Source organism: Hordeum vulgare, chromosome 3H (genome assembly GCF_904849725.1).
Source record: "Hordeum vulgare subsp. vulgare chromosome 3H, MorexV3_pseudomolecules_assembly, whole genome shotgun sequence".
Taxonomy (NCBI): domain Eukaryota; kingdom Viridiplantae; phylum Streptophyta; class Magnoliopsida; order Poales; family Poaceae; genus Hordeum; species Hordeum vulgare.
This window is the reverse complement of record NC_058520.1, coordinates 82,727,483-82,741,260: the sequence shown is the minus strand read 5'-3', so window position 1 is coordinate 82,741,260 and position 13,778 is coordinate 82,727,483. Positions and strand designations below refer to the sequence as shown.

The window sequence follows — 13,778 nt, the reverse complement described above, 5'->3', positions numbered from 1 at the left end:
GGACGCAATGCGCTGTTTGTCGAAGCCAGCATGAGTGCCTTCAGACAGACGGTAGAAGCCTATGAGATACATCAGAATGAATGATAGGTCGGATGGTTATCGAGCTTACGATCCTACAACTACCAAGGTGGCAAATGTTTTCTAAACATCACCCCCCGATGTGTATGAGGCCCATTTTTTGCGAATCTTAATAAATATAAGGTGGTGATGGATAAGTAGTCAAAAGGGAATTAAGGAAGAAATAAAACCTGATATAGGATTCTGATGTGAGTGGGACACAATGTTTTCTCGTGCAAAAAATAACTTGAGTGGAAGGCAAATGCCACCAAAAAGTATGTGCAGAATCAGGTGCAACTTTCCATTAAAAGAAAGTGCAACACACATGGCCAGATCGGGCTGCGACACACCAAGACGGCTGCTACGGATCAACCGACTGATCTTTGGAAAATATCAGTCACGTGCCCAGCCGTCTGATTAGGCGCACATAGGTTGTCCGATCCCGCAACAGTATTCTTCCTTCTTTCTCTCGCATCCACCCCGCTCAACAGTCTTCTTTTTCCTTCCTCTCACATCCACCCTGCTGCATAATAAGAAACCTGCATCATGGTACCCTCCTCCTGATCTCCCCGGCGAAGCTCCGTTGCAATCACCAGCGGCGAGACAAAACTGCAACACAACATCGGCGACGCCGATGAAGCTCCATTGTACTACCAATGACGCTCCAATGCAGCAACGATGGAGCTCCATTGCAGCCTAACAACCCCGGTGATGCGTCGACGAGGCTCCAATGCAACACCAGCGGACCTCCATTGCAGCCTAACAACCCCGGCGATGCGCAGACGGGGCTCCATTGCAGCGCCGTTGACACTGCAATGCAACACGGACATAGCTCCATTGCCTGCCTGGCGCGCGTAGCGAAGCTCCAACACAACATCGAAAACACTAACGGTGCACTACTGTAGCCAGAGTTGACAGAGAAGCCGCGTCACAACAGCAGCAACCATGGCAAGCATGCAACAGCAACATCACCGGCGGCGAGTGACGCCCACCTCCGGTCTTTGTGCTGCGATGCAACACCGGCGGTTGTTGTCCTCCCTCCTGGTTTGCATCAGCGGTTGTTGGTGATCAGCGTCGTCATGGGTACCATCTCCCTCCCACATGCAATGGACACAGGAAAAAAACAAGAGTGAAAACGAATGGACGAGCGTTCATGTGGAAGAGATAAGGCTCGAGGGGATGTGGTGGACTTGATGAAGCAGGAGACATGTGTCGCATAGGGGACCGATTTACGCAAAACTGTTTTCATTCGGTGGAAAACAAACATTTTCCTTCAATAATGTATTTTTCCCAAAAAAGAAAATAAAAAAGGAATCGAACCTGTCAATATTGGAAGAGAGCATACGAATCGAACCTGATCATCAACCACTACCCTGCCCGCAGCTGTAAGGCCGGGCAGTGCGCGCCCGCGCAGTGCAGATTCGGCGCTTGCCCGAAGTGCGTGCTTACACGTCGAAAGCGGCTGCACGATCGAGTATAAAAGGGGATGCAGGCCACACAGTTTTCGGCAGCACCGAGCTAGATCAAACACAAGGCATCGAGTTGTCTTGTGTTGTAGTATCATCTTAGCGTGTGTGCTGCTAATTCTCGTAAGTGATCACGAGTAGTTTCTTATAAATTTTCGCCCCGCTTTTACAAGCTTGTAGCTCGGGTTTTGGTTGTGCTTACTGTTCCTTGTGATTATAACGGGAGCTGACAAAGTACCAACGGTTGATCGTTAAATAATTTACCTTTTTCTTGCTACTAGTTTGGAAGCATGGGTGGAGGCCACGACATGCACGGCGGCCACAACGGCGGCGTGAAGGGCTTCGTGTCCGGCCTCGTCGGCGGCGGGAAAGGCCACGGCTACGGATCATCGTACGGCCAGGGGCACGGCTACGGCGGTGGCCATGTACAGGGCTACCAGCAGGGATATGGCAGCCATGCACAGAGCTACGAGCACGGGTACGGCGGACATACGCAGCACGGGCACGGCGGCTACGAGCACGGGTACGGCGGCGGACATGCACAGCACGGTCATGGCCACGAGCACGGGTACGGAGGACACGTGCAGCAGCACGGATACGGCGGCGGTCACGCGCAGCTCGGGTACCCTCCTGCCGCCGGCGCCTACCCTCCGCACGGCGGCTACCAGGCGCACGGCTACGCGCCGGCCGCCTACCCCTCTCACGGGGCTCACCAGGGTAATTAACTAGCCGGAGTATAGTATATCTTGCACCTGCATGCATCCACTGTCAAATTTGAGACGTACGGGACACATAAAACGTGCTCATTCGTGGGTGCAGGTCACATGGGATCGTACCACACCGGGCATGGCGGCGGGCACCACCACGGCGGGAAGTACCACGGCGGCAAGCACGGCGGGAAGTACCATGGCGGCAAGCACGGCAGCAGCTGGATCAGGTGAAGTGGGCGCGGCAGGTGCCTACGTGCGTGCGCGCCTCCATGACATGCCTTAGTTGATCATTAACCATGCTCTCCGTACTACCTAAATAAGAGCTACGCATGGTGTGTGATATGCTTTCGTTTCAGCCGGTAATGATGTGTGTGGTGACGTAATAAGTCTGTGTGACGAAAAAATCGTGTTCACTGTACTGATGAAATACAAGGTATATGTACCGCCGTGCTCGGCCCGTGTGTACTGATGGAAAAAATAGAAGTTCCTACCAAATGTTCGTTGATTTACTAATGTTGCATCGTAGTTAATGAAGGAGAAAATGTTGGTTGTAGCTTTAGGCAAAACAATACTGGACGAATCGCATGTATGCATCAGCCCCGATCATTACATTTTGACACAACAAAAAAGAAACAATGCATTGTGGTCGTCTCTTAAGTTTTTATACCTCCTATGATAACGCGTTAAAAGACGATGCATTGAAAAAGCCTTTGTAATGAAAAGTATAATGTAGTAGCATCATGCATATGATACATGTGTATGATACTACCTTTAAACTGCATAATATCATATATGATCTTATTTATTATTATGCATAACATAAAATAGCATAATATTTAACATGATACAATATCTATCCATGTTACTACTCTAACCCTTTCTCTTTTCTTTAATTCTCTGTCACATCATCCTGTTTGCTATTTCCGAGGGTATGATATGAGCTATGATACCACCATTATGGCCAGCCTTAGGCTAGTCATAGTGAAGAGTAATTTAGAATATAGTAGCATGCATATGTTACTAGGTTATGTTATTACCTTTATAGTGGATAGTGTCATAGTTATAGTAACATAGACATTTTTATTTATTATTTTATAGACTCATCTGTTATTAGGAACCGTTATGTGATGGTAACATAGTATGTTAATTTATTTATCTCTCTTTTTTTTAATTGCTTGTCACATCATCTTTTTTGCTTATGTAGCATGTATGTTATTGATTATGTTACTTTCACTATGACTAGTCTTAGGGTGTGACACCTTTTGTGCCACTCCGGTAGGGGAACAAAACAACAAAGAGTGCAGAAATTAAGAAGGGGAAAGAGATGAGGAGGAAGGAGTAACAAAGTATTGCCTCCGTCTTTTTCGTCAACTCAACAAAAACCTTGTACCGAGGTACAGTTCTTTTTAGGAAACTCGTCAATTGGTGGGGAGCTCTAACATTGCGTTAGGAAGAAGAAGAAGAATTGGCCAGCCAATGAAGGAAGTCAGACCCAAAAACCACAAAAAGGAAATGGTTAATTAAGAAAAGCTAATGAAAACCACATACACCTGATTAGCAATTAAGGAACATCACCCGAACCGAGTACAAGCGTGCGTAGGCCCAAGACAATAAAAAACACAGCATACCCAATCAAGTCAAGCTCCGCAACCTCAAGACCACACTTGCGCTAAACCTTATGAAAAATTAATCAAACATTAACCTCTATCAAGGACGAATTGGCTGGTTCACTATTGGTGTGAGCGGTTTGTTGTACATCTGTAGATAAGATTTCATCTTTTCTTGCACATCCTCCCCGGTGACTTTCTTTGAGCTCATGCCCTTAGGAAAATCAGCAAAAGCTTCAACCAACCTAAATTTAGCGCGCTTGGAAGTCCGGATGTTGCAATACTTGTTCTTCTTATCCGCATATCCATTACGCCTCTAAACACATTTAGAGGTCCCTTCAATATACACATGAACCGGTCCATCGACCAAGGAACAAGGTGCATCAGAGTGCAATCGAAGCTGCTCAAGAACTCATCGAACAAGATAACATTTCATCTTTTCTTGCACATCTGTAGATAAGATTTCATCTTTTCTTGCACATCCTCCCCGGTGACTTTCTTTGAGCTCATGCCCTTAGGAAAATCAGCAAAAGCTTCAACCAACCTAAATTTAGCGCGCTTGGAAGTCCGGATGTTGCAATATTTGTTCTTCTTATCCGCACATCCATTACGCCTCTAGACACATTTAGAACCCCCTTCAATATACACATGAACCGGTCCATCGACCAAGGAACAAGGTGCATCAGAGTGCAATTGAAGCTGCTCAAGAACTCATCGAACAAGATAGACGATGTTGGGTCTTGTGCTCGCCAATGTCCTCTAGAGTCTCGTTGGCCTCGGAAGACATTAGAATGCGAGGGGTCATCTGGCATTATCAACTTTGGAGAGGAAACCAATGTGGACACCTCCCGAACTTATCTAATAGGCGAAGTCGTCTATGTTAGCTCCGTGCCATTGCTTGGAGCCACAATGTCATCATCTCAGGTAAGACAAGATCCAAAACAGGATAATTATCCTTAAGACTATGCCACCTTAGCTAGTACAAAGGTATGCCTACCTACTCTACTACTAAGTTGTACCTGTAGGGTTGGGTTCTGGCGTGGCCCATTTACCTTGCGCTACGGTTACCTATGTGCCTATAGGATTTTCCCTAGTAGTGAGTAGCTCAAAGGCCCTACCGTCCACACCGACCTAAGTGATATCCTTACCACCCGCAAGGAGAAGATGCACAGATTCCTCATGCTCACACGAGAGGGGGAGATAGCCAACAACACCGAGTAATTCACGAAGGCAAACTTTCCATCAGCGTCCTCTAATCGCCCCAAAAGGAATGCAACCTAAGTTGTCCAACCCTGCATAGCAACCACCATGTCGTGAAAGGGGCTCATCAATATCGTTCAACGAGATGCAAATACAACCTGCAACTAAATGCTTAGAGCCCCCACCCGTGCTGCAAGGAGAGCTTGCAACAACCCCAAAACAGCAGTAGCCATGTCGCGATCGGTCATAGAAGCCTCCACAGGCACGGTGGGATGAACAACAACTGAAGCCCATGTGTGTTTGTTTTCGATGTTGAGGGGTTGGAGGCAAGCGACTGCAGGGGCAAGGCACTTGGCAGGAAAGCATGTCCTGCAATCGACATGAAGATGGGCGGGAGTTGTAATGAGGAGCTTGACCAGCTAGCTGGCATAATGGGCAGTTATATTTGAGATGGTCAAGGCAGAAGTAGCGGCCAAGCACCATACAAGATCATGGCAGCCGACGACAAACTGGTCCTGTGCGAAGCAGCGAAGAATATATATCCCCCGAACTCCACTTGAAGGTGAGGAAGGGTCCGTCTCCTTCCAGCGAGGCAAAGTTGTTTCCTTCTCCAGTTTTGGACGATGGCGTCATGACAACATGCCAAGATCACTCCGTGGTATGAATGATGAATAAAGGGCTCAATAAGAACCCAAGAGTCGACTGGTGGTGTGTAGCAGTATAGCATGATTGGTTACCGGAGTGTTAAGATGGCGGGAGGTGAGATATGAACGTAACAATTTAGGTTGCCACGCATTGAATGTTAGGGGTAGGGAAGGGTGGGGGTGTGGGGCGGCATCGGGAGATAGCAAAAAATGTTAGAGCACCTCTAGCAGACCCCTTAAAATCGCAAATTGTAAAACTGGGATAAGGGTCGAAAAAGGCATTTAAGGGTCAATTTTAGCAATGGACGAACAAATAATGTAATTTTTTTGTAAAACTTGGACAAAAAGCTTCTTCCTCCAGTCCGGCCGTCGCCGCCCCTTCTCCTAGCTGATTGCGCCGGCCATGCTGGCCGCGTTCAAGCCCGTCGGTCGCGCCCCATGACCATGTCGACCGCACCCAGCCTCGCTGGCCGTGCCCCGTCGCCCGTCGGCTATGCCCTGCTCCGCTCCCAGCCGTGCTGGCCAAGCCATGTCCCTTTGCCGGCCGTGTCGGGGGGATTTCGGCAACCAGGCTGAGGTCATGGGAGGCTACGACGAGGTCGAGCTCGTGAGATTCGAACCAGCGGCGATCGATTTCGGCGTCCAACGACCTTTTTTGGTGTGCAGTAATGGATTCCAGCGAGTTTAGGGTGGATTCTGGCAAACTCCGCGTTGACGTGTTTGCTCCGACGAGGTTTGACCGGTATACGGACCTCCTCGGTTCGACGTTCTAACCTTCAAATATAAGGATTTCGGGTGTGGATTTTGAGTGTTCCTTAAAAAAATTACGGGTTGAACCATTTTTACGGTTTTGTTTTAAACACTTTTGTCGATCAAAACTGTAAAACGTAAAAAAATTACGGATTTGACCATTTATACGGTGTCTGCTAGAGTTGCTCTTAGAAATGGCGATGGAAACAAAATTCATAAACAAAGAAAATATCGACATAAATATTGTTGTGAGTGTGCGAAGACAAAAAAATAGGGACCTAAAATATTGTTGTGAGTGGGCGGGAGACAAATTCGAAAACCGGAAAGCACGTATGGATCAGGTCCCGTGACACACTGCACCCATGCTAACCGTCAAATATTTAAAGAACGAATCTAACCTTTCGATCTTTTGGAAGAGAGCATACGGATCGAACCTGATCGCCAAATTATTAAATTATATTGAAAAAGAATCTAAACCGACGCGCATGGTTCACGCGGGCGTGGTACGCGTCGCCAAATCAGGCCGCGCGAGTATAAAATGGATCGCATTCTCGACAGTTTTTGAGCAGTAACGAGCTAGATCAAACGCAAATCACCGAGCTATCATCTCTCCGTGTGTGCTAGCTGGTAATTCTCCTAAGTGACCGCGAGTGGTTGCATACCCATTTTGTTCGCTTTAAAAAAAAAAAAAAAGCTCTGCAACTTGTCACCAGTTAATGAATTATTAAAAAGCAGTTTCTTACATTTGTTGGTAATTAGTAATCGATCATGGGTGGAGGCCACGACGGCCACAACGGCGGCGCGAAGGGTTTCGGGTCCGGCCTCGTTAACGGAGCCGGCTACGGCTACGGATCATCATACGGCCAGGGGCACGGTTATGGCGATGGCCACGTACAGGGCTATCATTGACGCAAAAAAACAAAAACAAAAAACGTACAGGGCTATCACCAGGGATACGGCGGCCATGGACAGAGCTTTGAGCAAGGGTACGGAGGGCATGCGCAGCAAGGCCATGGCGCCTACGAGCACGGGTACGACGGCGGGCATGCACAGCACGGTCATGGCCACCAGCACTACTAGAAAACATGACATCAGTATCGATTTAAGGACCTTTAGTACGGGTTCTGCAGCTAGAACTAAGCAAACGGAATAAAAGGCCCTAACTTTTAATCCCGTTTGCGTTATAAATCCGGACTAAAGGAGCATGACTGCTGTAGGGCGTCCACGTAGGAGGATCTTTAATCCCGATTGATAATACCGACGGAGACTACAAGGCAGCCATGCGTCAGCACCTGTCACGCGTTGTAATTTTTATTTTTTATTTTTGAGATGGGGGTTTATCCATAAACGTGTGGGTCGATTAACGCGTTACATATATTTATACACTATCAGTATAAATCATGAAAGAACAACATCCAACATCAGTACAAATTAGATGGATACAATAGACCAAGTTGAATTAGAAGAAAATACGATGTGGCGTCGTAACATCGTATTTTCCTCTAATTCAACTTGGTCTATTGCATCCATCTAATTTGTACTAGTATATGTCATATAACAACTCATCATTATCTTAATCAACTTTTTATCATTCTAGGTAAAATAGCATAAGAAGGTGAACCGCTCATCATTCTGGTTGTTATCATACTAGCAAGTGATCAAGTTATCACAAGTTAAAAACACTAACTACTGCTCCCTCCTAGGTAAAATAACATAAAAAGGTAAACTCATGCATCTCCATATTGAAGAATATATATCAACCTATCTTCAACTTGTGGCTTGATCAATCTATCTCCAACAATCAAGATATTGTGTCCAAGTGGTTGAGTGGATGCTTTTATTGCCTTGCTCCATCCTTCGATTTTCAGGGTTTCTTCACTATGAGACATTTTGTATTTACGAGGATAACTTATCAACATTGGGCGTAAGCTAACTATATGCAAATCACCGATGGTAAACATCCATTTAGACACGGTCTCTGGCACGAGTACATGTTGAAGAATATAAGTAATAATAACATAGTTAACTAGAGTAGTTTTGCTTAAGAACATTGTATGAAAAAGATGGACCAGCGATGCAATGGTAAAAAAATTCTTACAAAGTTGTATGAAGTGATATTATAATGATTCAACTCGTGCACTAGTGGCACATAGCCATGATAAATGTTGTGAGTCATGTTATATTTAGCATGATACTCAACATCATGAATAAATGAGATGAGATGATTTTTTCCAATCAAGTAAGCTCGGAGCAATAACTATAGTAGGTCTGATCTATTATCCATCGTGTAGTTTTTGTAGTAGGAAAATAAGTTAATAACTGAAAATGAAGAAATTTAGTCGGGATGAGTACCAGATACTTTTTAATAATCAATATAAATTTCCTAACAAATCTGTTGACAAACGCACCTGAAGGTACAACTGGAATCAAATCATCCTCGGCATGCACCCATATTTATATATTATTATCACGAACATCATCATTACCAAGATCGAAGATAATGTTCATGTCCTCATCCAACCCATACGCCTTGCAAAATGCTCTTCAATTAGAACAACCAAAATATGTATGATCTTCTTCATTTTTTACCTTAAAAACAAAAGTGAAATGCTCTGTTCTTAGGTGAGCTATCTTAGGCTCTGTACTTCCTTCTCTTTGAAATGAAACTTGTCCAAGTCAACAAATCTTGCATGGCAGAAGATGCACCAGTCGAATTGTACAAAAGAAAATTAATAAAAACTACATGTCGTCTTTACATATCGTAAAAATCTCAAAGTCATCGTGTAGCTTGACGGTGAATGACGTACCGTTGTCTAGGTGAAGATAACGGTTAGATATATCTTTGTCATCCGAGCAAAAATGACACTTAGCGATCCTATCGCCGTCGGACGACGATATTTCCTGTGTTCATGATTCTAAGATTAAAAATCGGTGGCAATTTTTTCCTTAATGCTCATTGATTTTAGGATTAACATTTTAGTATTTAATGCAAAAACTGAATAATAGTAGTCAGTCGTCGGCAAGGTTCGATCTGAGGGGCGAGGGATGGTGAGGAGGATTAATTTTTTAGCAGGATCATCATAAAATATCACCGGCGATCATCGGGGACTCTTCATATAACATTATCATATAATATCACTAATACATCTCAAAAAATACAGTTAATGCATCATCTAATATTATCACTAATACATATCGAATATGATCATATAATATCACTAATACAACTCGAGTTATACCGAATAATCTAGTTAATTCATCATCGAATATTATCGAACATTATCACTAATACATATCAAATATTATTATATAATATCACTAATACATCTTGAATATTATCGAATAATCCAGTTGACTCACGGTTCGTGAGCCACGGACGGTGGACAACCAAAGAAAAGAAACCATCACAGGATCATAGCTCGGGTGAGATCCGTGAAGATTCTACCAGGTATTGAAGAACCTCACATCCAACGCAACCATGTAGCGACGGACGTGCTCGTCCTCCTCTATGACACGGCGACGTACCACCTCATCAGGTGCGCCGCTCCCTCTGCACCGACAGTGGTCCACGCGACTGCCCTCAAATAAGCTCCGGGTCCACAACGAGACCCTGATTCCAAACCAAGCCGCGCGCCCCGAAAGGTAGCACCTTCCAATGCTATCCCAGCGGAGCCGAGTCCCGAACATGGCGCCTCTCAAACTGGTTGTCTCCACCGAGTCGACGATGAGGGTGCGGGACGGGCATCGTCGCCTTTAGATAAAAACATCGTTGGTTACGGGTAGAATTTTTTCTTTTTTTTTTTAAATTAAAAAGTTTGAATTTTGATTTTTTTTAACTAAAACATGCATGAGAATTTGCATTCTATTATGCTAGACATTTTACAACTACAAATAATCAAATCGCATCGAAATGTATGGCAAAACAATTCTGCAACAATGTGCAGGTTACCATCTAGTATATCTAAATAGGTGATCCCACTAAACTCTAGTTCTTTTGACATGCAAAACCAATGTTTTAAATACCGGGCTATGCCATTTAGGGGCGACTTGACCAAGGTATGGAAGGCTATAACGGAGTTAAACCTTATTTAGCGTTTCTCTTAAAGCATGAAAAATCGAAACAATAAGTATATAATGAGGCATCACATATGATATATTGCATATACTTTACATATACACATGTTCGCACAACAAAACACGAGTACCAAGAGGCATCCTAATTCAAGAACCAAACTTCACATCAGTGCATCATATATATATCATAAACAAGAAAAACATAATTATAATGCAGAAGTATGGTTTTGTGCTGCCTGAGCGTGGGCGGCGTCGGCGTCAGCGTCGGCGCGGGCGGCTGTGACCGCAGGGAGGGCATGTGGGGGATAGGATGAGAGGGGAACAACGGCACCGACGAGCTTCAGCCCATGGTGGCCAACAGGGAGAGGGTGTTGGGAGAAGGAGCTCAAGGCGACGAGGAGCGGGGGCGACAATGCTCGAGGAGGAGGGAGAGGAGGTCCAGCGACGGTAGGCGGGCTCGGGGACGGCTCGGAGGCGACGACGATCTCCGGCAGCCTAGCGCCGTGGTGGTGTGGGGGTTTGGCGCGGCGTCAGGGAAGGATTGGAGAGGAAGATTGGGGGAGGGGAGAAGGCGCGGTTAAATACCCTAGTCTTTAGTCCCGGTTGGTGGCCACAACCGGGACTAAAGGCCTCCCTTTTTAGTCCCGGTCGGAGCCACCAACCGGGACAAAAGCTATATTTCAACAGCGCAAAGGGCGTGAAACCTAGGGCATTAGTCCCGGTTGGTGGTTCCGTCCAGGAATAAAGGTTGGCCTTTAGTCCCGGTTGTAGCCACAAGCGAGACTAAATCCATTTTTCCTATTTTTGGTTTTAGACCTTTTTAGGATATTTTAGTTTTAGTTTTCTTTTAAGCACTTGCATACATGCCTACTTTTCATTTAATTCTATTTTCTATTGAAGTTTTTAAGAAGCTATGTGCATTCCTAGAGTTCTATAACTAGTGTTTTATAAAAGCTATGTGCATGCCTAGTTTGGATAAATTTTATATAATTTTAAGTTTATATTATTTTGATCATAACTAGAGTTTTATAAAAGCTTTCTAGTTGATCTTTTTGCTATTGAAGAATATTATAAAATACTTTTTGTTAACCTAATAACTTTATTGTTTTATTTATTTGTTTATTCACTGATTGTATTTTGATTGCTAGAATGCTTGCTAGAGTGAATGCTTATATGAATGCAATGTTTGATTATATAGATATTCACCAAAGAGTGACAAATAGTTCTATCAAGTTAATTTTCATAGGTATCATTTCTGCAACATTTCGCATTAAAGGGCCAGCATGAGGTGGTGTTTAGTCAATATGTTCTTGAAAATATGACACAAGGTGGTCAATACTGTCAAAAAATTTCTTCCGGAATCTAAGGCCATTTGGGTATAAACCAACATACTCATGATGTGGGCTTGTACTCCTCATGTAAGATAATATAAAGGTGCCTAGATGTTCATGAGATATGCCAAACCAATTGATTTTTATTATAGGACTATCTGATTCTCATCCCTCAACATATGATCAACTTCCCCTTTTAACCCTTTCCGGAATTTGCGATAATAGAGCTTGCTTTTTAGGTGGCCTACCAACTTGACTGACATGACAATACCTCTAGCGCTTAACTTCTACCAGGACTAGTTTAGTGGGAGCAACCGAGCAGGAGATCCCATGAGTGTTGCCCCTATCTCAGCTACTCTGCTCCTCTCTAAAGATCTCCAACTGGTGACGGTGTATGGCCTATGTCTGTCAACCTCAAACGACTTATCTGGAATTCTCAAAAGACAATCGTATTTTGTTTGGACATAATTGCATTGATTAAATCCTCTGTATAATTAAAATACTAAAGGGACAGGAATAATTCAAAATTCATAAATTAATAAATTATTATTTTAAAATCATGTTTCAAATGCCGAAATGCCCTAGCTAAGATTCCCCCTGGTTTGTCCGAAGTGGAACTTTCCATCTATAAGTACGGAAACTCACACTAGAGAGAGTGATGGCGGTGAAGCCGGTGACATCCGAGAGTGGGATCTTGGGGTATAAAACTGTTTCTTCGTGTGTGTCCCATGCTTATTACGCCATAACCATGGATAATCTTCATCATTTAGCAGGATGCTTGGGTCAGCCTTCACTATGAAGGGAGGAATTTCGTGAAACTTTTCATAATCTTCTCACATGTTTGTCTTTTCCTCCACTCCCGCTATGTTTCTTTTCCCTGAAAGAACTATGTGGCGCTTTGCTCATCGTATGATGTATTTGCTTCCTTATATTTTCTTTTTCTCAGTTTGGCACACATGTCCTTCACATAGAAACCATGCGCCACATCATTGGCTAGGACGAATGGTTCTTGTGATAACCCAAGATTGTTGAGATCCACTTTGTCATTCCGTACTACGGGTCTACCTATACCTCGTGTTCTGTTAGATTGACCCATTTGCACCAAAAAAGGGACCTTAAATTCATCACGCCCATAGCCAAGTTCCCTTTTCTCCTCTATGTAACCATAATATGTGTCCTTTGCATTATTGATGTCCGTTGCGTCAAAGTGGACACCACTATTTTGGTTGGTACTCTTTTTATCTTGGGTAATTGTGTAAAATGTATTCCCATTTATCCCGTACCCTTGTAAACTCAACATAGTCGAAGATGGTGTCCTGGCCAACAAGTACATGTCATATCCAATAGTGTTGTTACTCATGAGATGTGTGCACGTGTAATCCCGTCGTCAGACTGCCCGGTTGTCGGGAGCGTACAATATTCTTGTGTTCATTGATATACAGGGCCACTAAGGTAGAATTTTATACAACTTTGTAGTGTGCTTACGCCCATGAATGCCCGTCCCTACATATTATTGAGTTTGGTCCTAGCGTGCCTTTTTCACTAAGTCTCCCCTCATGTCATGATTGAGGAACACCAATCGACTTAATGTGAGGAATAAAGTCAACACAAAATTGAACGACCTCCTGTGTTTCATGGTCGTTGGAGATGCTTCCTTCTGCCCTAATATGGTTACGAACATATTTTTTAAGACTCCCATGAACCTCTCAAAGGGGAATATTTTATGCAGAAATACAGGACCTAAAATGGCTATCTCGTAGACTAGGTGAACTAGGACGTGCATCATAATGTTGAAGAAGGATGGTGGGAACACCAACTCAAAACTGGCAAGACATTGGACCAAATCATTCTATAACCTTGGTAGGATTTCTGGATCGACTACCTTCTGAGAAATTGCATTGAGGAATGCACATAGCTTCACAATGGATAATCGAACATT

The 13,778-nt window shown here is 44.1% G+C and overlaps 1 protein-coding gene across 1 annotated transcript; it reads left to right on the top strand.

Annotated features, from left to right (window-relative positions):
- The first annotated feature begins 1,534 nt into the window (after positions 1 to 1,534).
- LOC123439576 (glycine-rich cell wall structural protein-like) lies at positions 1,535 to 2,742 on the top strand. Its single transcript, XM_045116271.1, has 3 exons — positions 1,535 to 1,646; positions 1,805 to 2,240; positions 2,343 to 2,742. Exons 2-3 carry the CDS (start codon positions 1,814 to 1,816, stop codon positions 2,462 to 2,464), a joined length of 549 nt encoding a protein of 182 aa, XP_044972206.1. The 5' UTR covers positions 1,535 to 1,646; positions 1,805 to 1,813; the 3' UTR covers positions 2,465 to 2,742.
- The last annotated feature ends 11,036 nt before the right edge of the window (positions 2,743 to 13,778 follow it).